The sequence below is a fragment of the Poecilia latipinna genome, unplaced genomic scaffold (genome assembly GCF_001443285.1).
Source record: "Poecilia latipinna isolate Pla-1442-1.1 unplaced genomic scaffold, P_latipinna-1.0 Scaffold3154, whole genome shotgun sequence".
In the NCBI taxonomy this organism is placed as follows: Eukaryota; Metazoa; Chordata; class Actinopteri; order Cyprinodontiformes; family Poeciliidae; genus Poecilia; species Poecilia latipinna.
In genome coordinates, this window is record NW_015115770.1 from 6,295 (window position 1) to 28,026 (window position 21,732).

Sequence of the window (21,732 nt, forward strand, 5' to 3'; positions counted from 1 at the left end):
ACAATCTCAAATAACTTTAAAGCTCCTGTTGCTGGAACTGTGGTTCTTTGACTCCATTTAGCTCATCTGAACTGGAGTTTTTGACCGCAGACGGGTTAGCTTGGTGTACCCGTGTCAAAGAGTCAAGCAAGCCTTTCCTCTTGGCTCAGATGTCAGTAGCAACACCCGAGGAGGCCTGAAACTCTTTATCAGCAACTCAGCGGACAAACGGGAGACTGGACGAACACAAATATAGATCAGGGAGAAAAGATGCGAGGCTATTCATCAGGAAACTTAAAACATATTGTAGAAAACGGGAAACTGAAGGCAGCAACTACACAGTGTTTATTATCAAAGATGTCTGAGTAATAAACTCTAAAATATTAGAACTGTTCTACATTCCTGTGTTTTATGCTTAACCAGATTCATTATCATTTCATTTAGTTAAACGGATAATTCTGAGTTAAAAGATAAAACCACATTTCTAAGACTTCAGCAACTTTGGGCTGCAGGTTATTTAAAGATGACACATTGTTAGTAAAGGTGTCTGCACCACTGACAGTCGGACTCTCGGGGCGGTGAATCGGGTTTTTGCCCTGTAGGTCTGCTTGTGCTGCAGGAAGCAGTTGGCATCTTTCGCTGTCTACAACAAAGCGCTGGCAGAAGGGCGTGAGTGAGCGCATCGACCAGCAGAGCCTCGGCCCGTTTCCTGTGCGAAAAGAGACGCTGCTTCCATCAGCAACAAAAGGAGAGTCCATTACAAAGCCCTCCACTCAGGAAGGAGACGACAACATGAAGCCCTGTAAAACCTGTCGGGCAGGTCCGCAATAATGCAGGGCCCGGGTCACGGAGTGAAACCGATGATACCTTCCCACAGCTACGGCCCGGTGAACACAAAAGAGGGAAAGAATCTGCAGTGAAAATCCCACAGCAGCCCTGCAGCTCAGCTCCTGGGAAAAACACACAGCAAGCCATGCGCTCTGGAAAACGGGAGGCGGCTGCGAATGGACCGGTTATCTTCTTTGAGCTGAGCCACTCCTTACAGCACCTTGCAAAAGTATTCCCACCCCTTAAACTTTCCTTTTTCCTCAGTACGTTTCAGCCATAAACATCAAGATGGCTTATTGGGATTTTAAGTGACAGGCCGACACAAAGCAGCGGGCGATTCTGAGTGGGTGCAAAAGGACAAATAAAATTCTGAAAGGTGCGGCATGCATTTGTATTCTAACACGGTGATTTAATAGTTTTTACAAACTTTTTCTGACACTAATACAAATGAGAGTTTTTTTGGTGTTGAACTTGAAAATAGATCAAACTCAGATTAAGCAGAGAGGAAGAGTGAACAAGTTTCATGTCTTTGAACAGATTTCTTAATCGGTTTTATAGGTCATGGACTTTGACTGGACCAACCTAACACATAAATATGCTTTCGTCTAATTAAGGGGTGCACTGGCATGCAAATTTATCAGAAATGTTAAAATTTTGTTAACCGAGAGCCTCCAGGACACCTACAGCTCTGCCCTCAAAAATGCAAATAAATTATCCACAACACAATAGCCCAGCGATGCCTTATCCATCCAGAGCTAACGATAGTCAGAGCTAACCTGGATCAGGCTTTAGAGAAGGTTTAAAGGAGCAGTAACCTATTTTTGGGGAGTGTTTATTATCTAATGCAGGTTTTCCAAACATAATACTTTAAGTGAAACTCATGGGTCCAAATAACCTGAGGGATTTTAATACTGATGGATTTCCGTGGATATAAACAAAACTCAAGTATTTGAAAATGATTCAGATTCCAGACTGCAGGCAAGTCCAATCAAACAACAGAAGATCTGGCTGCATGCTCCACTCCTCCTGGGTTTATGGTGTGTTTCAGTGGTTGAACTGCAGCAATGCACGCCTGGGTAAGTTATGGAAACATTTGAATTTTTTGGAAAGATGACATTTCATGCACCACGGCTGTTATAAACAAACCATATATCAATTTGTACCCAACAATTACACGATTAAAAGAAATTTGAGTGAGCCGACATCAAGCCTGGTCCTGGTCCTTGGCGCAACACACCCGTGGTGAGACATTGGACAGAACGCCTCAACCGAATGCCTAAAATCCTACAGCTCAGCCAGCTCTGCGGAGGAAGCTCATTTCACCTCTTTGCATCCAAGATCTTGTTCTTTCAATCATGATCCGTATCTCAAACTCAGACTCCCATCCCATCTCATCATTAGTGTCATTCTGTTGTGGAAAGTCAAAGCAGATATGGAACATAAAAACAGAGCGACTGCCCAAACGAGTCCTTCTTACTACATTTATATTCGCTCATTTCTGCATGGCTTTTAGCCCGTGGGATTCAAAGTCACTGTGGAGGAAATAAACACCCACAAGCTGTAGACCCCCGCGCCTGGCTCAAACAGAGGAGACAGATTTTTTTATCACAGAGAATAACAACCTTATACATAAAGACAGACGGCCTGTGTCATCTACGCGGAGCATGTTTCTGCCAACCAAAACGTAAACATAACCTCGGGTTCCCAATTTCTCCGGTAGACACGACGATAAGTCCTGCTGGACCTGGCAGAACTCCTTGCTGTCAGTCACACGCAGTTTACTCCGGCTAATGACGGATCGCTTTCATCCTCAGAAGCCCGACACCTCTCCGTTTCCTTCGTTAAGACGCAGTAACTCAAAAGCTCCCCCAGTGTGGACTTTGCCTCCTGTTGCCATGGAAATAAGGAAGGAGAAATGTGACGGAAGAAAAAGCAAACCGGGTTCAGAGGAACAGGTTTGATAATGAGTGATCAGAGGAGGCAAACAGTACAGAAGAAATAGGAAAGTGTGAAAGCAGCCGTTACATGAGCTGGAGCCACGGCCATAAATCCACCAAATCTAAAAAAAGAGATTCAGATGTCAGCGCAGGAAAAAGCTGCTGGGTGTTACCTGTGATGATTGTGATGTTTTCTGATCTTTAAGACACTTGCTGCTCAGTTTTTTGTTTTTTGTTTTTTTAAAAGCCAAATGTAAATAAACCCAATACTTGACATTGTAAAGTATTCATTCTCCTTTAACTTTCCCCATAGTATCCTTTAATAACCACAAACTGGCGTATTTCACTGGTATTTTGGAGCATTTTCATACTTAGACACCGTTTTTGCCAGACAGCTCAAGTTCAGTCAAGAATGCTTTTACACTTTTCAACATATTTCTCATTTTCTGATATTTGAACCTGCAGCATCTAACCGATCTATAGATGCTGGAAGTTCTGCAAAGAAAAAAAACTGTATCCTATGTGAGCTCTCGTCTCTTCTGGGCAGATTTTATGAGGTAAAACAAAACTGAGATCATGTAAAACTTTACAAGGCTTTTATCATAGAACTATCACTGTCAGTGTACGACTATACTCATAAAATGACTTCATCAGCCTTTATCTATACACCTATGCACCTAAAAGCAACAGTCACGCCTAATATGTGCAGTTTAAAAGGCGTGACTGTTTCATTTTGGACTTTTTATCTCGTTGTCAAACCTTTTTCTCAAGAAATGCAAAGACTAAAATGAGATAATCAGTAAATCCGTACTGATTTGCATTCAGTTTCCTAACTGAATGCAAACTATCACAGTCAACAATGAGCTGCTTTGGTTTCTTGGTGGATAAGGTCTGTGGTGCAAATGGCTTTTACCTGGCAGGAGCCATTTTTATATGTGGACCTTGACTTCCTGAGGACCTTCTGTGTAAGAGAATCAAGACGAATCTCAATCTCTGGAGTTTATATAAGAGCTCCAATGACTCAGAGCAAAGATTAGAGCTATTTAAAGTCCAGTTACTCCACAACCTCTGCTTAGAGCTTTCAGATTAGATTACAGCTCAGAGGAAGCTGAAAGAGGATTGTTCAAGTTAAACAGATGAGAAAATAAAACCTCACTGCTGCCAGAGGTTGAGTCCAAATTCATACAGTGAGGGTGTTGTGATTGAGTAGGCATATTTACATTCTTTAATACGGTCTGGGTTTGAAATGACAACAGGATTTCCAGATTCTTCTAAACAGGGATCAGTGGATCCTGTGACCACAAAGTCTTCAGCCAGACTTGCTACAAAGACTAAAAGACTCAAAAACATCTTCCTCCTTGAATAAGCACTTTTGAACAAAAATATTTGTCTGAAATTAGACCATAGCTCAAGACACTGTTCACGGTATAATCATTATAGGAAGTTCAGGAAGTCCTTTTAAGAAAACCTGCTGAAGCATAGATCAATGTGCTCCAACTTTGTTTTGGTTGTTGGTGCGTCATACTGCATTTACTGTTCAAATAAAAGGCAACCAGGTTGGTACCACAGTTTGAGAACCTTGGGATTAAATAATCTTAAAACACTTTCAAATTTGAACACATGTATAGGAGAAGTTCTGGTACTTTGGAGAACTGGAGCGCAAAACTTCATTTGAATCCATCTAAAGTCTGCAGCAATGAATTTAACACCACATTTATTATTTCAGACATATCTGCTATAGCCCATGAAATCTTTACAAGCTGCCACTAGACTACACTCCCCCATATTGTTATTTTTCCACCAAAACTGCAGAGACGGATCTCTGGCGCCGAGCTCCAGATGGCAGGTGGCTGATGAGCGCTCCTATGCAGCTGCGTCGTAACAATTCAGCCTTTTTATGGGCCCGTTGCGGCACCGCGGCTCATGTTACGACGGCTGCTTGGGCTCAGATTTGTGCTCCATCTGATGGGGGGAGAGTCAGAGCCACAGCTGATGTCAGCAGCGTCTGAAAAACTGCACACCGGCTCTCGTGTTTACCATCAAATCCGGCATCAAATCCGAGGAGGCTGGCGATGCCGGAGGAAACAGCAGAGAAGGAGGAGAGGCCCACCGTCCCCGATGATGTGAGGATTATTTCATGTTTTCGTGCTTGTGAGCACACAAGAGGACAGGAGAAATGTGATAACGGGAAAGTGGGAACGTTTTACTTGAAGATATCTAGCAGTGATAGATTGGCATGGAAACCACAACCACAAGCACGGTGACCGTCTGTTCATTTTTAGAAACTCAACTTTATATCTTATCGGTTTTTTTTTGTTTTTTTTTTACTAAGGTGCACTGAAAATAAAAACAGAATGGAGCTCCAACTTAAAAAAAAATGTGTTAATTGGTCACAAGTAATTGAATAAAGTTTGTCAGACTTACTTTATTTCATTTACAACCTAATAAACTTAACTTAATAACTTCATATGATTATTTGTCACTAGTTAGCACAGTATATTAAAGTTGGATCACCTGTTCTTTTTTCTCAGTGTATGCAGAAAGCAGATTAACCTGGCTGAAGGTCATAATATTACCACAGAAAACCAATAAAGGTTTTTGTGAACCAGCGCACATGTCTGAAGGCATGTGAAGAAGTAATCCAAATAAAAAACCCAACACTGACGCCACCGATGCGTTCACTGGCGTCAGAAACACCAGGATACTTCTCCTTCCCCCAGAGGGATCTCTGAGGAGAATCTACTCATCGTTAGTCAGGAAGTTTCAATGTCTTTTTAACGCATCTACAAGTTTACAAGTGTTCGCTCTACCAGGCAAACAATACCCCTGTAACTGCTTGTGCAATGATTGCACATAAAAGTTAAAATGCCTCTTTTCATTATTGGCGCCACATTAACAGCTTGATTAGATGCAGTGAAAGACTTTTTGTTCTAAACCATTATAGTTCTGGCTGCATGCTTAGAGCCATTTTCCTGCTGGAGAGTGAACATCACTTTCAGCAAACTTTAAAATCGGCTAATCTTCTGACTGTCCTGGGAACGGATCTCTGGTGCTTCTGCTTCTGCTCTCTCTTTGCCCGACAGATACGTTTTGAGACGTTCAAATGGGCTCTAAAGTTCTCCACAACTTTACTTTTAGGTTTGTTCACTAAGGTTTTCCAACAAACTCTGCAATCCATATGCCATTAAATTAATAAACACTAGTGGAATCAATCAGTTGGCTTCTTCTTGAGTACAGCTGGTTAAGATAGATTTTATTTTCAAAGAATCAGAGTAAGTGGGGGGCAAATACAAAGTTTACCCTGTAAAAAAATAATAATAAATATTTCTCTCTCCACTTCACGCAGATGCTGATGGAGTTTGTGGAAGAAGAAAAAAATCAAGGTGTATGCATCTCTCTGTAGAGCACTGTAGCTCCTTAAAACGTGGTTTTAAGTCTTCCACAGATGGTTAAATATGCACACATAGTTTGGCCTCCAGTTGTCTCCATGCAGACTCTGGAGCAGATCTCCTACACCGCAGTGAGGACATAAATACTTCACATCCGGGAAGATATTATGTCGGTGCAAGCTCAATTCAAACGGGAATTTCGGAAAACTAGGAGACTGCGCTAAAACCTTGTTTGCTTCGATCCACATTTGCTCGTCTCTAAAAACGGTTCTTGAATGAAAGGAAGCTCGGGTAAAGCTTTACTCTTTGAATAATTAATCATTTACCGGCACACAGTCATCCCTGTTGGCAGTGGATGTGAGATTATTCTAAATATGCATTGCACGAGTAAATTTCACTTTGTTTTAAAAGAATTTGAAATACTAAAGCACAAGATAAGGCGGAAATGTGAATTCCAGCTGGGAAGGGAATTGTTCCTCTGTGCCAAACTTCCCTGGAAAACCACTTAATTTAAGAAAGAGCTGCTTTCCCCCCCACAATGTCCAAAGTAAAAACCATTATTTAAGGTTTCCAATGAGAGATTTAATATTACTATTAAATTCCGCAACATTACTGTAATTCTTACAACCCGTAGTTTATTAGTACACTTTGCAGACTTCAGTACTCAAACTGTTTTCAAACTAATAAGCGGATGATTTTTTTTTTTTTTTTGCCGAATATTAAAAAGGATATTTAGGTGTTGGGAGTTTAATTATAACCTACATTTTAAAAACTATTAGACCTGGTTTAATGATGGTTTCCCGCGTTTGTTTTGATTCAGGATGTAAGTTTGGGGGGGATAGGAACAGTTGGGGTTCGGTCCTACCGTCGGGTTGCGGCTCCTCCTTTAAAGACACGGTTCCGTCCCGGTGCAGGAGGATAGAGGACGGGTCCTTCACCCGACCGGGTCTCCCGGACGGCGGGCGGGGCACCCTGAGCCCGCTGCAGCACTGGTAGCACACCGCCCATGCCTGCTCCTCGTTGATGGGCTGCTCGTAGGACTTCAGCACCTCCTCCAAAGACAGCTCCCGGGGCTCGGCCAGGTCCCGCACCTCCGCGCGGTCCGTGGGGGCGGTTACACGGGGATCCCCGTCCTCTGCGCTTCGGTTGGTGGATCTGGCCATGACTGCGATGCCGCGGAGCCCATGCTTCACTTCGTGAGCAGCGGGGACATTGACGCCGAGCGCTGCTTGGCCCGGTCTCCTGCGTACCGCTTGATGTGTCGTCTACTACCGCAGCTGCACCGCGTTATCTCCTGTGCTGTCAAGGCAACGAGTGGACACAACTACATCCGGTTTGGCGCCTTACAAAAATAAAAGCATTTTTAAATGGCAAAATAAAATCGGTGACTAAACTGGAATAAATTTCTTTATTTAAAGAAAAAGTTACAACTTTTAAGCCAGAACTTAAGGTCTTTTCCTCAGTGGCATTTTCTAATGTATGTTTTTTGGACATACATGTATATTCAGAGCCTGCAGGTTCTACAGACAGCACAGGAAAACTGTCATTGCAGATCTCCTTGAGGAAACCATCAATACCATGAAACATGGTGATGGCGCCATCATGCTGTGGGGATACTCTTATTCAACAGGACCAGTGGAGCTAGTCAGAGCTGAAGGGAAGATGGGTGGAGTTAAATGCAACAGTTTAACATTCATTGTTGTCACTAATGAGTTTTAAACAGTTAAATTAGATATTAAAGATGAACTGAGAAATAGTCCAGTTCTTTTTCTCCTCATCCCGGATAAGATGCTTCTCATGCTGTCTGTTGTTCAGGAGCAGCTTGACATGACGAATTTCACATTTTAAACCCATGCATGAGTATAATAAAATTTTTTAAACAATATTCTAATGTCATGAAACACTGAATTTTGAGTTTTCAACATTTAGAATCATCCAAATGTCAATAAAGACTTCAAATATGTCACTCCATATATGTAATGAATTTATATGATATACAAATTTCACTTTCTGAAATATGTAATTTTTTTTTTAAAATGCATTTTTTCACAATATTCAATTTTTTTCAGCTGTACTGTGAATTTTCATTGTTTTTAATTGGAATTTGCGGAGAGGCAACAGCGCCCTCTGGAGTTACAATATCCAGCAGGGGAGAGTCTCTGGATGACGTCACCGCTGCTAAGAAGTTTAGGGCATTTTAATTTTTTTAGCCTGTTAATATTGTGCTATAAAAATAAAAACAGCAGGTATGGGAGAAAAAAAAAAACAAAGAAAATGGAAACATTATCAACACTAATTAAATTGATTTTACATAATTACATTCAAATGCACTTGTAAAATACATGGATGCTACAGAACCAGGCAGGAGGAAGTCAGGAGGAAACCGGCCTTACAGGTTTGAAATGTTGCACCTTATTAAGCAAATCTGCTGAGTCAGCGCGTAACACAATCCTAAATAAGTCAGACAGTATGCTGTTGTAGACATGCAAGACATCATTTTCCATAAAGCTGCTGAAGCAAAGCATTCAGTCGTTCAGTTGCAGACTTTCTCCAATTTATGTATTTCCCATAGAGGTATTAGTTGAAAACAAAAGAGACGTGCTGTTGGTCCTGTGGCTTTTGGAGACCTTTTTATTTATTTATTTATTTTAGCATCTCAGTGTTGCTTTCAGGGTGAACGTGCTTGGTTGGACAGCCGGACCTGGACACAGTGGTTGTTTTTCCTACTGTGGATTTAAAAATCATTTTAGACCTTCTCAGACTCCAGACCAGACTCAGGAGCTGCTACAGTCTTCTTCCTGGAAGCTTCAGGCAAGTGTTTTTTGGACTTCAGCCTTGGTGACCACAGTCACTTAAACAATCAGGACAGGAGCACCAATAAATATCTGCAGTTCAAACCTTCTTCTATATGCTATGAGCAATGCAATGTCAGGCTTTGTAAGTGGAAACAAATGCCCTTATTTATTCCTCACCTGAAAAAAAACATTAGTTATTAGCTATTAGGTCTTACTGTTTATTTTAATTTCTCAGTATTGTCAAAACAGATATTAAAGATCAGCTACAAATATATAAATAAACGGAATGAGTATATGTCAAAATCTTAATTGTAGGATTGATTTATGTTCTTATAAATAAAGGCAATTAGGTAATGTCATATGTTGGAACTTTATAACTTTTTTTTGATATTGTTAAAACTAGATCATTTTATTTAAGGTTACCTGCTGTCAGAATCTGATACTGGATGTGTAAAACATAAATCATTAGGGAAAAAAAACCTTGGAAATATCAGAAGAGATATTCTCCATTTCTAGCTTCTCTGTGCTGAACTTAAACCAAAACACATATTCTTCTAGTAGAGTAATTTGCTGTATGTGCATTAAGAAAAAAGAACCAGTTCGTCATGCTTTTCTTTTGTCTGTTTTTTTTTTTTTCCACAGAAAACACGGCGACCTCAGATCAACTGAGACCTGAAATTAAACTGCAGCAATGTGCCGCCAGAACAGATTCAACCCCAAAACCGCGACTACCCTGATCATCGTGCACGGGGCGGCAGTGGTTCTCCTTTGCAGCTGGTTCGTTCACTTCGGCCCCTGCAACTTCGCTCCCGCAGGCCCCAAAGTTCACGTTTTGCTGCTGTCCTCGTGGCGGTCGGGTTCATCCTTTCTGGGTCAGGTTTTCAGTCAGCACCCGTCCGTTTTCTACCTCTCAGAGCCCGCTTGGCACGTCTGGACCAAAAAGTGGACGTCTGGCGCGCAGGCTCACCGAATAGCAGTGAGGGATCTCTTACGGCATTTATACCGCTGTGACTTTTCTGTGATGGGTTCCTACCTTCCAGAGAAACGCAGCGTGTCCTCCATGTTCATGTGGACTCACAGCCGGGCACTGTGCTCGCCGCCGGCCTGTCCCCTTACGGCCACCAATGACACTCAGTGCCGCCAGATATGCCATGCTCAGGACATGAAGAAAGTGGAAGAAACCTGTCGTGGATACTCTCATCTCGTAATTAAAGAAGTGCGATTTTTTGAGCTGGAATCCCTTTATCCCCTTCTGCAAGACCCAAACTTGAACATCCGCATCGTTCATCTTGTTCGAGACCCGCGGGCCGTGATACGGTCGAGAGAGGAATCAGCCAAAGTGTTGAGGAGGGACAACGCCATCATTCTGGAGCACCGAAACGTGCCAGCGGCTGAGAACAACTACAAAGTGATGCAGGAGATCTGCAGAAGCCACATACGCATCAACGAAAGAGCAATCCTGAAGCCACCTCCTTTTCTGGAAGGTCGCTACAAAAGGATTCGGTATGAAGATGTGGCACGCAACCCGCTGAAGGAGATGAACGACATTTATAAGTTTGTAGGCTTGAAGATGACTAAACAAATGGAGGAATGGATCTACAAGGTGACCCACGGAAAAGGGAAAGGCAGCAAGAAAGAGGCTTTCCAGATCACCTCTAGGAATGCCATCGAGGTGTCACAGGCGTGGCGCACCGTGCTGCAACACAGCAAGGTCAAACGCATTCAGGAGCTGTGCAAAGGGGCCATGTCGCTGCTCGGCTACCGGACAGTTGACAGCGAAAAAGAACAGAAGAGACTCGACATAGATCTGCTGGTTCCGCTGGAGTTCAGATGGGGGTCAACGAAGAAGACATGAACCTTGGATTATCACCAAAACTGCTCAGACGCCCCACTGGCTCTCTATACACCAACCATGTTTTTGCTACATTTCTGACAACTACAAACCTTCACACACAGTCAAATGACCTGTCATCTCATTTGACTGAGTTCATAAAGCCAGGAGTATTGCATGACAAGCTGAGTTTATGTTGTCACGACAAACCCGCAGGAAATGCACGGTGGAGCAAACTGTCTAGCCACTAGAAAGGACTTTATTGTGACATAGACTGAAAGTCAACAGCAACAGTAATTCTGATCAGTTTTTACTTCTTGAGCAAAGTCAAAAATACAAGGTGCATATCGACTAATGTGAAACGTTTGTAAAGTTCAATAGTTTTTCTCATTTCACAGAGAAAACTTAATATATAAGCATTTATAAATAGAATGGGATATTTAAAACCTATTATTTGTTGTAATATCATGTAAACCAAATGTTTTAAACAGAAATGCAAGACTTTTGGAAAGTATGCTCATTTTTATGCACTCGATAATTTGGTTGGGGATCCTTTTACATCCGCATCATTGACTGTGGAAACTTTCGACTGGATTGCCAGCAATGTGGATCCCGAGTCTCACAAATACTTTGTGAATAGCCGCTTGTCTCCTTTGGACAAAAAAAAGCTCCTTCCAAGTTGCCATACTATTATTTTGTGTCAACATATTTTCTCCAGTTCTTTTCTTTTAAACGTTTTTTAAAGTTCTCGCAATACACTGAATCTTTGCAAAATTACTGAAATATGAACCAATTTTAATGCTTGAGGCCATTTTTAAAAAAATAAACACAATACTAAAGCATTGAATCTGATCACATTTTATGTTTTGTCATTAAAAAGATGTCAAAAGAAATATTTATTTCTTGTCCTACACATGGCACAATAATAAAGCCACACCATAATTTATACATCCCATGAAAAATATCTTCAACGGACAAAAATATTGAATTTCCTTATGCTGAAATAAGGAAATGAATGCAATAACAGTGCATTCAAAGTATGCATGTTGAGTTTGGAGTCAAAGACTCAATAAGAAGTCAAAGGGACACAGATTGCAACATTTAGTTTGAAATTAAATTGTAAAACATGACAGAAAACACTATGGCAAGTGAAAATTTAGCCAACATTTATAACCTGCCAGAATTTTACGAAATTAGGATTAAACCTTTTCTTAGCCACAACATTCAGCTGCACAAAAACCCAACTCAGAGTTTAACGTATGACAACTAAACCTCCAACAGCAAAACATTTAATGTGGTGTAATGAGACTAAAAACTCTATGAAGGGCATAAAATTTACCAAAATCTAAATAGTTAAATATAAATAACTAAATAATTGAATTGATAACTAATATGCATCATTGAATAAGGGAAAATAGCATTTTCACTTTACTTCCTTATTCCACAATCAGCATTTTTTTAAGGATTCACAGAGGGTTAAAGTCCGTGACTTACAGATTTGTTGCAAAGCAAAAGGAAAAACAATGAAACCACTCCATGAATTAATAAACAATAATAAAAAAAAATGCAAGAAAAATAGTCAACAAAAGATGCAATAATGAACAAAAACACACATTTATTCTGTACCTAAATGTAATTTGGAACCATTATGAAAAAATTTAATATTTTAAACTTTTTGATTGTTATTTGCCTTTTAAAACCCCATAGAAACCCTTCACCATAAATAATACAGAACCAAAGATCTGTTTTTGCCATTGGTAGATTTTTTATGGATATTTTTTTAAGACACATTTTGCTCATGATGTCAAACATCAAGTTACTAATCACTTGATGTTTTTAAAACATCATTAGTCGTCACTTTTGGCCATTCTTCACTCACAGGTGCTACCATAACAGTAGCTAGTTGTGATTATTAATTTGACTATGAATCTTGTTAACCATGATTGCAACAATGATAGGTTTTTATGTTGCTCTGGTTTCCAAACTTTTTTGTCACTTGGGCCAAAATCACCAATTCAAAACTGCTGAGGGTCCAAAAGAATATAAATAAGTAAAAGGAATACAGAAACAAATTGTGCATTTCTTTTTACCTGCACACCTACAAACTAAGCATGCAAGAGAGAGGAATGTCTAAATTGCCATGGATGCCACACAAAACTAATTAGTCCAAAGGTCACAAACAGCTCTAGGGTCACACTTTGGAAAACTAATTTTACCAGTAGGTGGCGCCAGAATGTCAATTATTCAATTACCAATTTTAAATACAGCAGAGCAGGTGCTGTATTTAAAATACAGCTGTCTGTCATGTAAATGTGTCATTATAGAGAAAAAAATTATATCCACAGGTTGATGATATAGAACAAGAATAAAGATTAAAATCATTGTCGACATGCAACAGTCACAGGCCAGATCACGCAGATTATTAGTTATATTTTCCCAAAATAAAAATTCTGTAGGGATGAGCTAAGACCATTTATCCAGTATTTGTACATCTTGTTATAGAGTCTGGTGACTGTAAATGCAGTTCTTCATATTTTCTTCATCACAGAGTCTCTCCACCCTTCAATAAGTTTTAACATCTCAACTGCTGAGATTTGCAAGTATAAAATATAATATACTGACAAATATTGCATCCATCCAGTCCTGCTTCAACTGTATATATGTTGTTACTTTCGTGCACACACTAATGCTCCTTTTCTTTGGTAGATTGAGAACAGATCTGGTACATGTTTTGGTTTGAAACATAATCTGCACGATTCCTTCCCAGATAATTTGCTTATATGAAAATAAAGGGTATTTTTAGGATTTTTAGCTTACTTCTTTTAGTTCATGGAGCTTGTTTTATGGGAAAAAGCTAAAATAAAAATAAAGGTAAGGCAATTTTAATTATATAGCACATTTTCAGCAACAAGGTAATTTAAAGTGCTTTATAAGAATTAAAAAGAAAAACAAACAAAGGATATAATAATGTTGATCCAAAGTATGTAAACTAGATACTCCTATTCAGGGTTGCTCGATAAATATAAGTATCCTCTGGTCTAATTCCTATTCTGGGTTGGGAAAACAGGAGTCTAAAAAGTAGTTGCTAAGGTAGATTTTTCTGGATTCAAAGTTTGTACTTGAATCCAGAAAGGAGGTTTGGCTGGTGCAGGAGACAACGGAGAGACTGGTGCTGGAACCGGAGCTGGGTTGGAGGTATGATTTCTTGCAGATAGAGGTCATATAGTCCAAGAACCAGGTCGAACAGGGTCGGATGACCCTTGTAGTGCTGGAGGAGTTGGAGGTAGTCTGTGTCCGTGTACTCGCTCCAGGTCTCTGGGCCCATGATGAAAAGTGGCGTTCCTCACCGTTAGTGGTCGGGTCCTACTGTCATGAGTTGAGGTGGAGGTGGTGAGAGTGAACGCAGGCAGGACCCAGATTGAGAGGTGATGATGATGATTGATTTAATAGACAGTAGCAGAAACAGTCCAGTTCAAGCGGCACGGCAGAAAACTAAGCAACAGCTTGATACCGGTAGCAACTGAAACTAATAAGACTGACATACAAGAGCTAACGCCGTCACAGGACTATACAGTTCAACTGTGACGACTAAGACAATTACTGACAACGACAAGATGAGGACCCGACAAGAGACAAAGACAACAGGTGGACTTAAATACACAGGGAGGGTANTCNGNGAATGAGACACACCTGGGAAGCAATCAACGGGGAAGACGCAGAAACAACAGAGACTCAGGACAAAAACTGAACACAGAAAAACCTTAAAATAAATACACAGAAACACGGATCATGACAGTACTCATCCTTGTATTGGGTTGCTAAATAATGTTCCTGTCCTGGACATAGTTTTTTCTGGATTCTAAGTTCGTTCTAAGTCCTAATAAAAAGCACATTAAAGTTAGAAATGCGCTGATTTTATCAGTTTACTTGTGTGTTAATTACAGGATTCTTTTCCAGAAAACAACCTCTGAGTATGTTATCAAGTATGAATAACTGTGCATCTTTTTCTGTGACTTACATTTTTTTTAACACAACAAGAATCCAGCACTTGCGTCTAAGTTTGTTTTTGATAATGTTTTTTTAGGGATGCACCGATTGCGGTTTTCTGGTCGATTGCCGATCTTTTAAAAAAGCCTAACTTACCGATTCCCATTTTGGCCAATACCATTTTTTTTTGTCTGAAATGTAGCTCAATATATCAAGAAAGTTGTTGAATTGGCAACATTGAGGTGACTATTGTTAACTGTAAATGTGCAGACATGACCTGGTCGGCTGGTTTGTCAGTCAAACTTCTCTCACTGGAGAAAAGAAAAGCACAGTGGTCGATTTTTAGACCTTTGCCGAGGTTGATAGTATCTGTGGTTAAGATCGACTTCACATGTAAAAATCGGCCGATCACTTATCTCCTAATTAAGGAAATCAGCCGGCCGATAAATCGGTGCACCCCTACTTTTTTGGTCTAACCTGGAAGCTGAGCTCTTCATGGCTGCCCAGGGTCCAACAGGTCGATATCGAGTCTCTTCTGTTCTTCTTCGCTCTCTACCGTCCTGTAGCCCAGCAGCAACATGGCGCCTTTGCACAGCTCCTGAATGCGCTGGACCTTGCTGTGCTTCAGCACGGTGCGCCAAGCCTGCGACACTTCAGATGCGTTCCTGGAGGTGATTTTAAAAGCTACGTTCCCGCCGCCTTTCCCCCGTCCATGCGTCATCTTTTGGATCCATCCCTCCACCTCATAGGTCATCTTTAAACCTACAAACTCATAAATACTATTCAACTCTGTTAGTGGATTTCGTGCCACGTCTTCGTAGCGAACCAGTTTGTAGCGACCCTCCAGAAACGGAGGCGGGTCGAGGAACCCCCTCTCATAAATGTCCAGGTGACTGCGGCAGATTTCTCGTACGACTTCGTACTGCCTGTCGGCCGCGGACACGTTTCTGTGCTCCAGGACTATAACGCTATCTCTGTCGAGGAGGTACGCTGACTCCTCCCTGGACCGCATCACCGCCCGAGGGTCCCGGACCAGATGAACCACTCGGAGGTCCAGGTTGGGGTCCAGCAGAAGGGGATAAAGGGACTCCATCTCAAAGAAGCGAGTTTCTTTTAAAACCACATGAGTGTATGTTGTGCAGGCGTCCTGCGCTTTGTCCAGGCTTGCAGAGTGACACGCTTGGCTGCAGTGACTCTCATTGGCTGATTTGACGGGACAGGCCGGCGGCGAGCACAGCGCCTGACTCCGGGTCCACATGAAAAAGGAGGACAGACGAGGGTTTCCTGGCAGGTAGTCTCTGATCAGCGAGAAGTCGCACTTGTATAAACCCCACAGCATTTCCCTCACAGGCACTCGGAGACTCTTTGCCCCGGATTTGTGATTTCTAGTCCACACGTGCCACGCGGGCTCCATGAGGTAGAAAACAGACGGGTGCTGACTGAACACCTGACCCAGGAAGGACGAACCAGATCTCCATGACGACAGCAGCAAAACGTGAACCTTGCGGCCTTCAGGGGGAGGAGAGTGACGGGGGCTGATCCTGGTGTACCAGTCATAGAACAGCACCACTGCTGCCCCCTGCAGGACGCCCAGGAGAATTAAGGTTCTGAATCTGCAACGGGGAATCATCGTGAACTTTATGTTAATGTAGGCTTCAAAATCTGAAGTCTATTTCAGCCTTCTTTTATCCTTTGTGGTGCACAGACACATTTCTTCTGAAAAAAAAAAAACATGCAAAAAATAGGAGTTAGAAATTCGTCAGTTGCTTGTTGAAACAAATTCTAGATGTACAATTGTAATGAGTTCAGCCAGTTTCATAAATTTGGGCATCAAAATGAAAACTACATGCAGAAGGTTAAAGTGAGGTTGAAAAAAATAGGATTTAAATTACTTTGAAAGCGTCATGCTTGTGTTGCCAGGGGAATAATATCAGAAACTGCTGATTTGCTGGTATTTTCACTCATAATCATCTCTTCTGCTTACAGAATGTGGTCTGAAAAAGACAAAATACCCACTGAGCAAAACACGTGTAGACGAGTACTTGAATTCAGAAGGATTCAGGATGTGAGGGTGGAGCCATCACCTGTACAATCTTTCATTGTAACAAAGCTAAATATTTACCTTCTTTTACTGCTTACAAAGCATAAATATTATAATAATGCTTCAGGTAGCTGTTAGGAAAGTTCTCGACTGAACAGGCCATTTTATTATGAACTGCTTTTATTCAACAATGTGTCTGAAGCATTCCTGAGATTTTGGTCCATATTAACATGATTGTTCATGTGGTAGTATTTTTGGAACCAACCGTTTGCCCCAAATGATGTTAAAATTGGCATCTGAGCTTCCTGTTGGACTATCTCTCTAGAGATGTCCGTCTCATCGCCTACCAGAAATAAACTTAAGCTTACAATTTCAAGTCTGGACCTGCATCTGTACGTCTGCTTTTAATCAACCAATCAAGCAAGCAAATTTTATGAGTGTAAGTAAAATATATGGCCTTTTACCTCAATACCCAAATATTCAAAAGAGGTAAAATGACCCATTAAGATTTTGTTACAATTTAAGCCACGTCTCTCCCTTTTTTTATGTTTTCTATTGTCACCGGAAAAAAAAATTGTAATTCTGAGACACTTATTCAATTAGTACAGAAGCAACCATGTTTCTGTTAGAAATCAATATTATGCTGGGTGGAGAAGTCATTAATTAGTAAAGCTTTTGGTGTTAATGACTGAAAATTTAAAAGAGCCCGTTTGAGTGAGCTGGTGGGAGTTTTAGTTCCTGAGATTGAGGTTCCTTTAGTAAAGGGATGGGTTTGATTTCAGGACGCTGTAATTTGTATTTTTCTGTTTTTTTGTAAGTTTTCTTTTGGTGATCCGGACAGGCACCGTCCTGTTTTGTAGTGCTGGGAGGCCAGACACATTCTGGAAGAAGACAGGTGTAAAGATAATGTCTGGCACCCAATCTCAGACTTCAGAAACAATTGGAGAATCGGGGAATCTGGGGAATCAGAGTCAGGTAGTTTTGTTTTTATGCACTAAGAAAATAAGTAATTTTATCTGGGAAACATGTTTTTTGGGAGCTCAGGAGAGAAGTGTCCGGCGAAAAGTGACGATCCAGTTTCTCACTGAAGTCAAGAAAACCCAGTTTAAGTGACGAGATTTCTGATGCGCTGCCCTAGCCTGGATGAGATGAGGCCTCCGATCCAGTAGGTGCAGCAGGGGTAGGGACTAGAGCAGGGAGGAGGGGGGGAGAGCAGTCGCTGCTTCCCCAGTTGATGTTTTATTGTTTGGGAACAGCCTGTTCCTGATAGGCGGTGGGTCCCATCCTAATCAGGCGTCCTTCAGCCGTCCGTCAGGTCTGAAGAGGTGGAGTGAATGTTCTCCGTGTGTGAAGGCTCACAGGTTCTTGTTGAAGTGCAGCAAATCTGTTTTTCAGTGGGATTCCCATGGTGTCGGCAAGCTATAAAATTATAAAACTGAATTTATGGAATAACTTTACCAGTCAGTGCCATCAGTAAGGACGAAATACCAGGCAAAATAAAAGCAGTGGTGTGTAGGACACCTTAAAAATGTTAAAAGCTGCACAAAAGTTTAAGAGTTGTAAATGGAAGTATTTGATTAAAACTGGCTCTCCTGCTACAAGATTCGAAATCTTTAGAGATGTTTTTTTATCTTCTTGCTAATTATGGTGAAATATCTCCCACTTACTACAAGTTTGATCACTTTTAGTTAGTAATACACTCAAATTTGTTGCTCAGTGTAAAAGTGAGCCGCTTGATCTTCGTACGTGTTTCTTCCCTCCCCAGCAGGTCGTTAATGCAGATAAGGATTTGTTCTTATTAACTCACCTGGTTAAATAAAGACTAAATAAATCAAATAAAACTCTCCTCATTTAGTAAGTAAGAAATAAAAAAAGCATCATAATGAGAACAAATTCCTACCTCTGATGTCTTCGGTTTCACTGGTTTAACTAGGAGAGGCTGATGGGAAAGAGGTGCCAGCAGGATGTGAGACTTATTGTCTCCTCAGCACATGCACACAAAGGAGCTGCAATGTAAATGGACAAGCAAACAGGATAAAGTACAGATAAAATCCTGTGATAGATGATCCTTTTGTTCAAAAGACCGCCTTGAAGTTCACCCTGCTTTCAGGCCAGTAATCGATTCAGTTTAAGTTTATTTTTCATATTTAATTTTTAATTTAATTTTTAACCTCTCATATTTGAGAGGTTTAATCTTTAAACCTCTCAACAGCCATATCAGTATTCAACATAAACGTAAAGTTCACTCAAGTAAAAGTAAAATAAAGTGTTTGGTATAAAGGCTTCTCAATTACTCTGACTGATAAAAACATCTAATTTAATTGGTGAACATGTTTCAATCACACAGACAAAATTATACGCTTATCTGAAAATTCTGGTATTTTGCAGAGTAAAGTAAAAAAAATAATAATAAATGAGTAGAAATAAATATACAAAAATCAAGAAGGAACCAACTCTTCCTAATCCTCATTTCACGACATAAACATCTAGTTCTACTTTATTTGCAGAACACTTTACTTTCAGTAAATTGTGAATTCAATACACTGTAATATTCAGTAAGTTGCTGTTTATGGCCGACGCATTATGAGCGACACACTGCTGGGGATCTGCGTTGCATTCCTGTGATATGCAATAATTTACCACGGGAAGCTTTAATGGAATAAGAACAACCTCTCTACACCTGATACTTTATCAAATTAGTAATCACCAGCTAAGCTAGGTCAGAGTTTTTCTTTTAAATGTCTTCTATGTCAAGGCATACTGCAGTAACAGTTCCGCAACAGCTTAAATGTCTCCGTATTAACCGGATAATATTACTTAACCTGTTGTTGCTCTAAGCAGACGCTGTCTGCACTGATGAGGTTTTACTCACTTCAGCATGCCGAGTTTGGAGCGACTTCGACAACAAGGACTTTCAGCCTCTTTTCTCATCAGTCAGCTAATAACTATTTGACCACTGGGGGGCGCTCACACACTGCAAAGACCATTACTGGTAATTTGCAGGTAAGTGACGTCAGAGCTACTGTAGGTAGCTCCATCCATGCTGTGGATGTTATGTAGGCGTCTGTATGATTAGAGGAATGTACAATTCCTGGCAAACTAATATTTCTTAAAATGAGGAGAAATAATGTACCAGTCAATTTATTAAGCTAACTTTGACAGCATCTTGCTAAACCTCTTTGGCCTTCAGAACTGCTTTGATTTTTTTTTTTTTTATGTACAGATTCAACAAGGAAAACATTCCTCGGGGATTTTGGTCCATCATGCAGCTCCTGCAGAATCCCTCGGTCCACCGTCCCAAAGATGTTTTGTTGAACTGAAATCCGGTGACTATGGAGACCAGGGGATAAACCAGACAATAAACACATTGTCATCTCCAGGAAACCAGTTTGAGAGTTTTGTGAGACAGTGCATCTGTCAAACCAGGGCAAATCATATTATCTAGGCAGAAGAAATCTGTCACAATAATACCAAAATAAAAGTTTTTTTTTTATTATTATTATTATTATTAGTTGATCTGTGACAATTATATCCCCAGCTAATTGTTTTTAACTAACAGGATGGATAGTTGGACTGGTTTTTTGCTGCTTTAGCTCATCTACTTTAATGTTTAATTGCGTTGTGAGTTCAGATGCAACTCGCCCAGATGGTGATTCAAAGATATTGTGTTGGGTAATTCTCCCATGAAATCTGAATTTTTATAAGCACGTGTTCGTTCTCTCCTTAGATAGCATGTATCCAATGCTGTATTTGAATAAAACCCCAAATCACATTTTGGTATGTTTATTCCACACAAAGTCACTGTTATGGAGACCAATCCTGCAGCAACCTCAGCTAAAAGAGGACTTTGAATGTTGGTATGTGCTAGGATGAAGAGAAAAGGGTAAGGCCGCTTATATGTTTCACATAGCTTTAGCTTAAGCGAAAGAATGGGCTAATCAGATCTATTCAGAGAAATCATGAATGTGCTTTTTGAATAATTGCCCAATGGTTCTTGAAATACCTGTTTGAAGAGTTGGCGTTGTGTCTCAGGCTAAAACTTAATTTTCTAGATGACTCGGTTGTGAAGTATGAAAGACGAAACGTTTGAAACGTACATGTACCTCACAGTCACAATAACCATCTTAAAGTGAAAAATCAGGGAGGAAATGGAGAAGTTATATGAAGTCCAGCAATGAGTCAAGGCCTAATGGAAAGAGGAATAAAAGCTACACATTAAAACTTAACGGGCTCATGTTGCAGTTTTTCACCGACTTGTCTTACAAAATTAAATTAAAACAGAACAACATGATTACAAAATCACAGCTCCAATGGAGAAAATAGGGAAACAAAATAAATAAATGAATACGCAAAACTTAGCTTTGGATCTTCATTGTATTTTAAGCAAACACATCCAGGCACAATGTGGAATAAGCATTACAGAATCCCCAAGCTTTTCCAACAAAGATGAACATCTCCGAATTTTAATGGATTCCATTATGTTTACCAAACCTTGTTAAAAAATGCTGCCATATAATTGTTTTAAAAAAATCAAAGGGATAAAAGGAATATACACAGAAAGGCAGATACCTAAAACTAACAAAAATCCAATCAAAACAGTAAAAGCACCAAAAATCTGAAAAATGGTGGGCGAGAAACAAAACTTAAAATCTCAAATAAAAGTAAAAACACATTTAGTGCCGATTCCGTCTGTCAAGTGAAATATATCTACTGAAGAATCAGAGATACATTTTATACAAGGAGGTTCAGTGTCAAAACAAGAAGATCATGTCTGCTCTGACTATAAAGAATACAGTTAAATTAAATTAAAATACATTTTATTTAATACGTCTACAGACTGCATGAAGGTTCTACATCTACCATCTGTAGATGTAGAACAAAAGCAAAACAAACAAAAAAAAAGGTAGTTAAATTACTAATAACCTTAATTCATATACTCACAAAT

At 40.3% G+C, this 21,732-nt stretch overlaps 3 protein-coding genes across 3 annotated transcripts in view; 1 reads left to right on the forward strand and 2 right to left on the reverse strand.

Annotated features, from left to right (window-relative positions):
* The window catches only part of LOC106940267 (protein spire homolog 2-like), a 13,305-nt gene extending 5,845 nt beyond the window's left edge, over window positions 1-7,460 (reverse strand). The window contains exon 1 of the mRNA XM_015022965.1: window positions 6,999-7,460. Coding sequence (XP_014878451.1) covers window positions 6,999-7,296 — 298 coding nt within the window. The 5' untranslated portion in view covers window positions 7,297-7,460. The remainder of the gene's footprint in view (window positions 1-6,998) is intronic.
* Window positions 7,461-9,420: 1,960 nt separating this feature from the next.
* Window positions 9,421-11,585, forward strand: LOC106940268 (carbohydrate sulfotransferase 5-like). Its single transcript, XM_015022966.1, has one exon. The coding sequence runs from the start codon at window positions 9,620-9,622 to the stop codon at window positions 10,781-10,783; it is 1,164 nt and encodes a 387-aa protein (XP_014878452.1). The 5' UTR covers window positions 9,421-9,619; the 3' UTR covers window positions 10,784-11,585.
* A 3,301-nt stretch (window positions 11,586-14,886) lies between these two features.
* Window positions 14,887-17,154, reverse strand: LOC106940269 (carbohydrate sulfotransferase 6-like). The gene has a single exon (XM_015022967.1). It carries the CDS (start codon window positions 16,374-16,376, stop codon window positions 15,240-15,242), a length of 1,137 nt encoding a protein of 378 aa, XP_014878453.1. The 5' UTR covers window positions 16,377-17,154; the 3' UTR covers window positions 14,887-15,239.
* Between the last annotated feature and the right edge of the window lie 4,578 nt (window positions 17,155-21,732).

Coding starts and splice junctions, on each gene's coding strand:
- LOC106940268 (XM_015022966.1), top strand. CDS start 9,620: ATGTGCCGCCAGAACAGATTCAACCCCAAAACCGCGACTACCCTGATC.
- LOC106940269 (XM_015022967.1), bottom strand. CDS start 16,376: ATGATTCCCCGTTGCAGATTCAGAACCTTAATTCTCCTGGGCGTCCTG.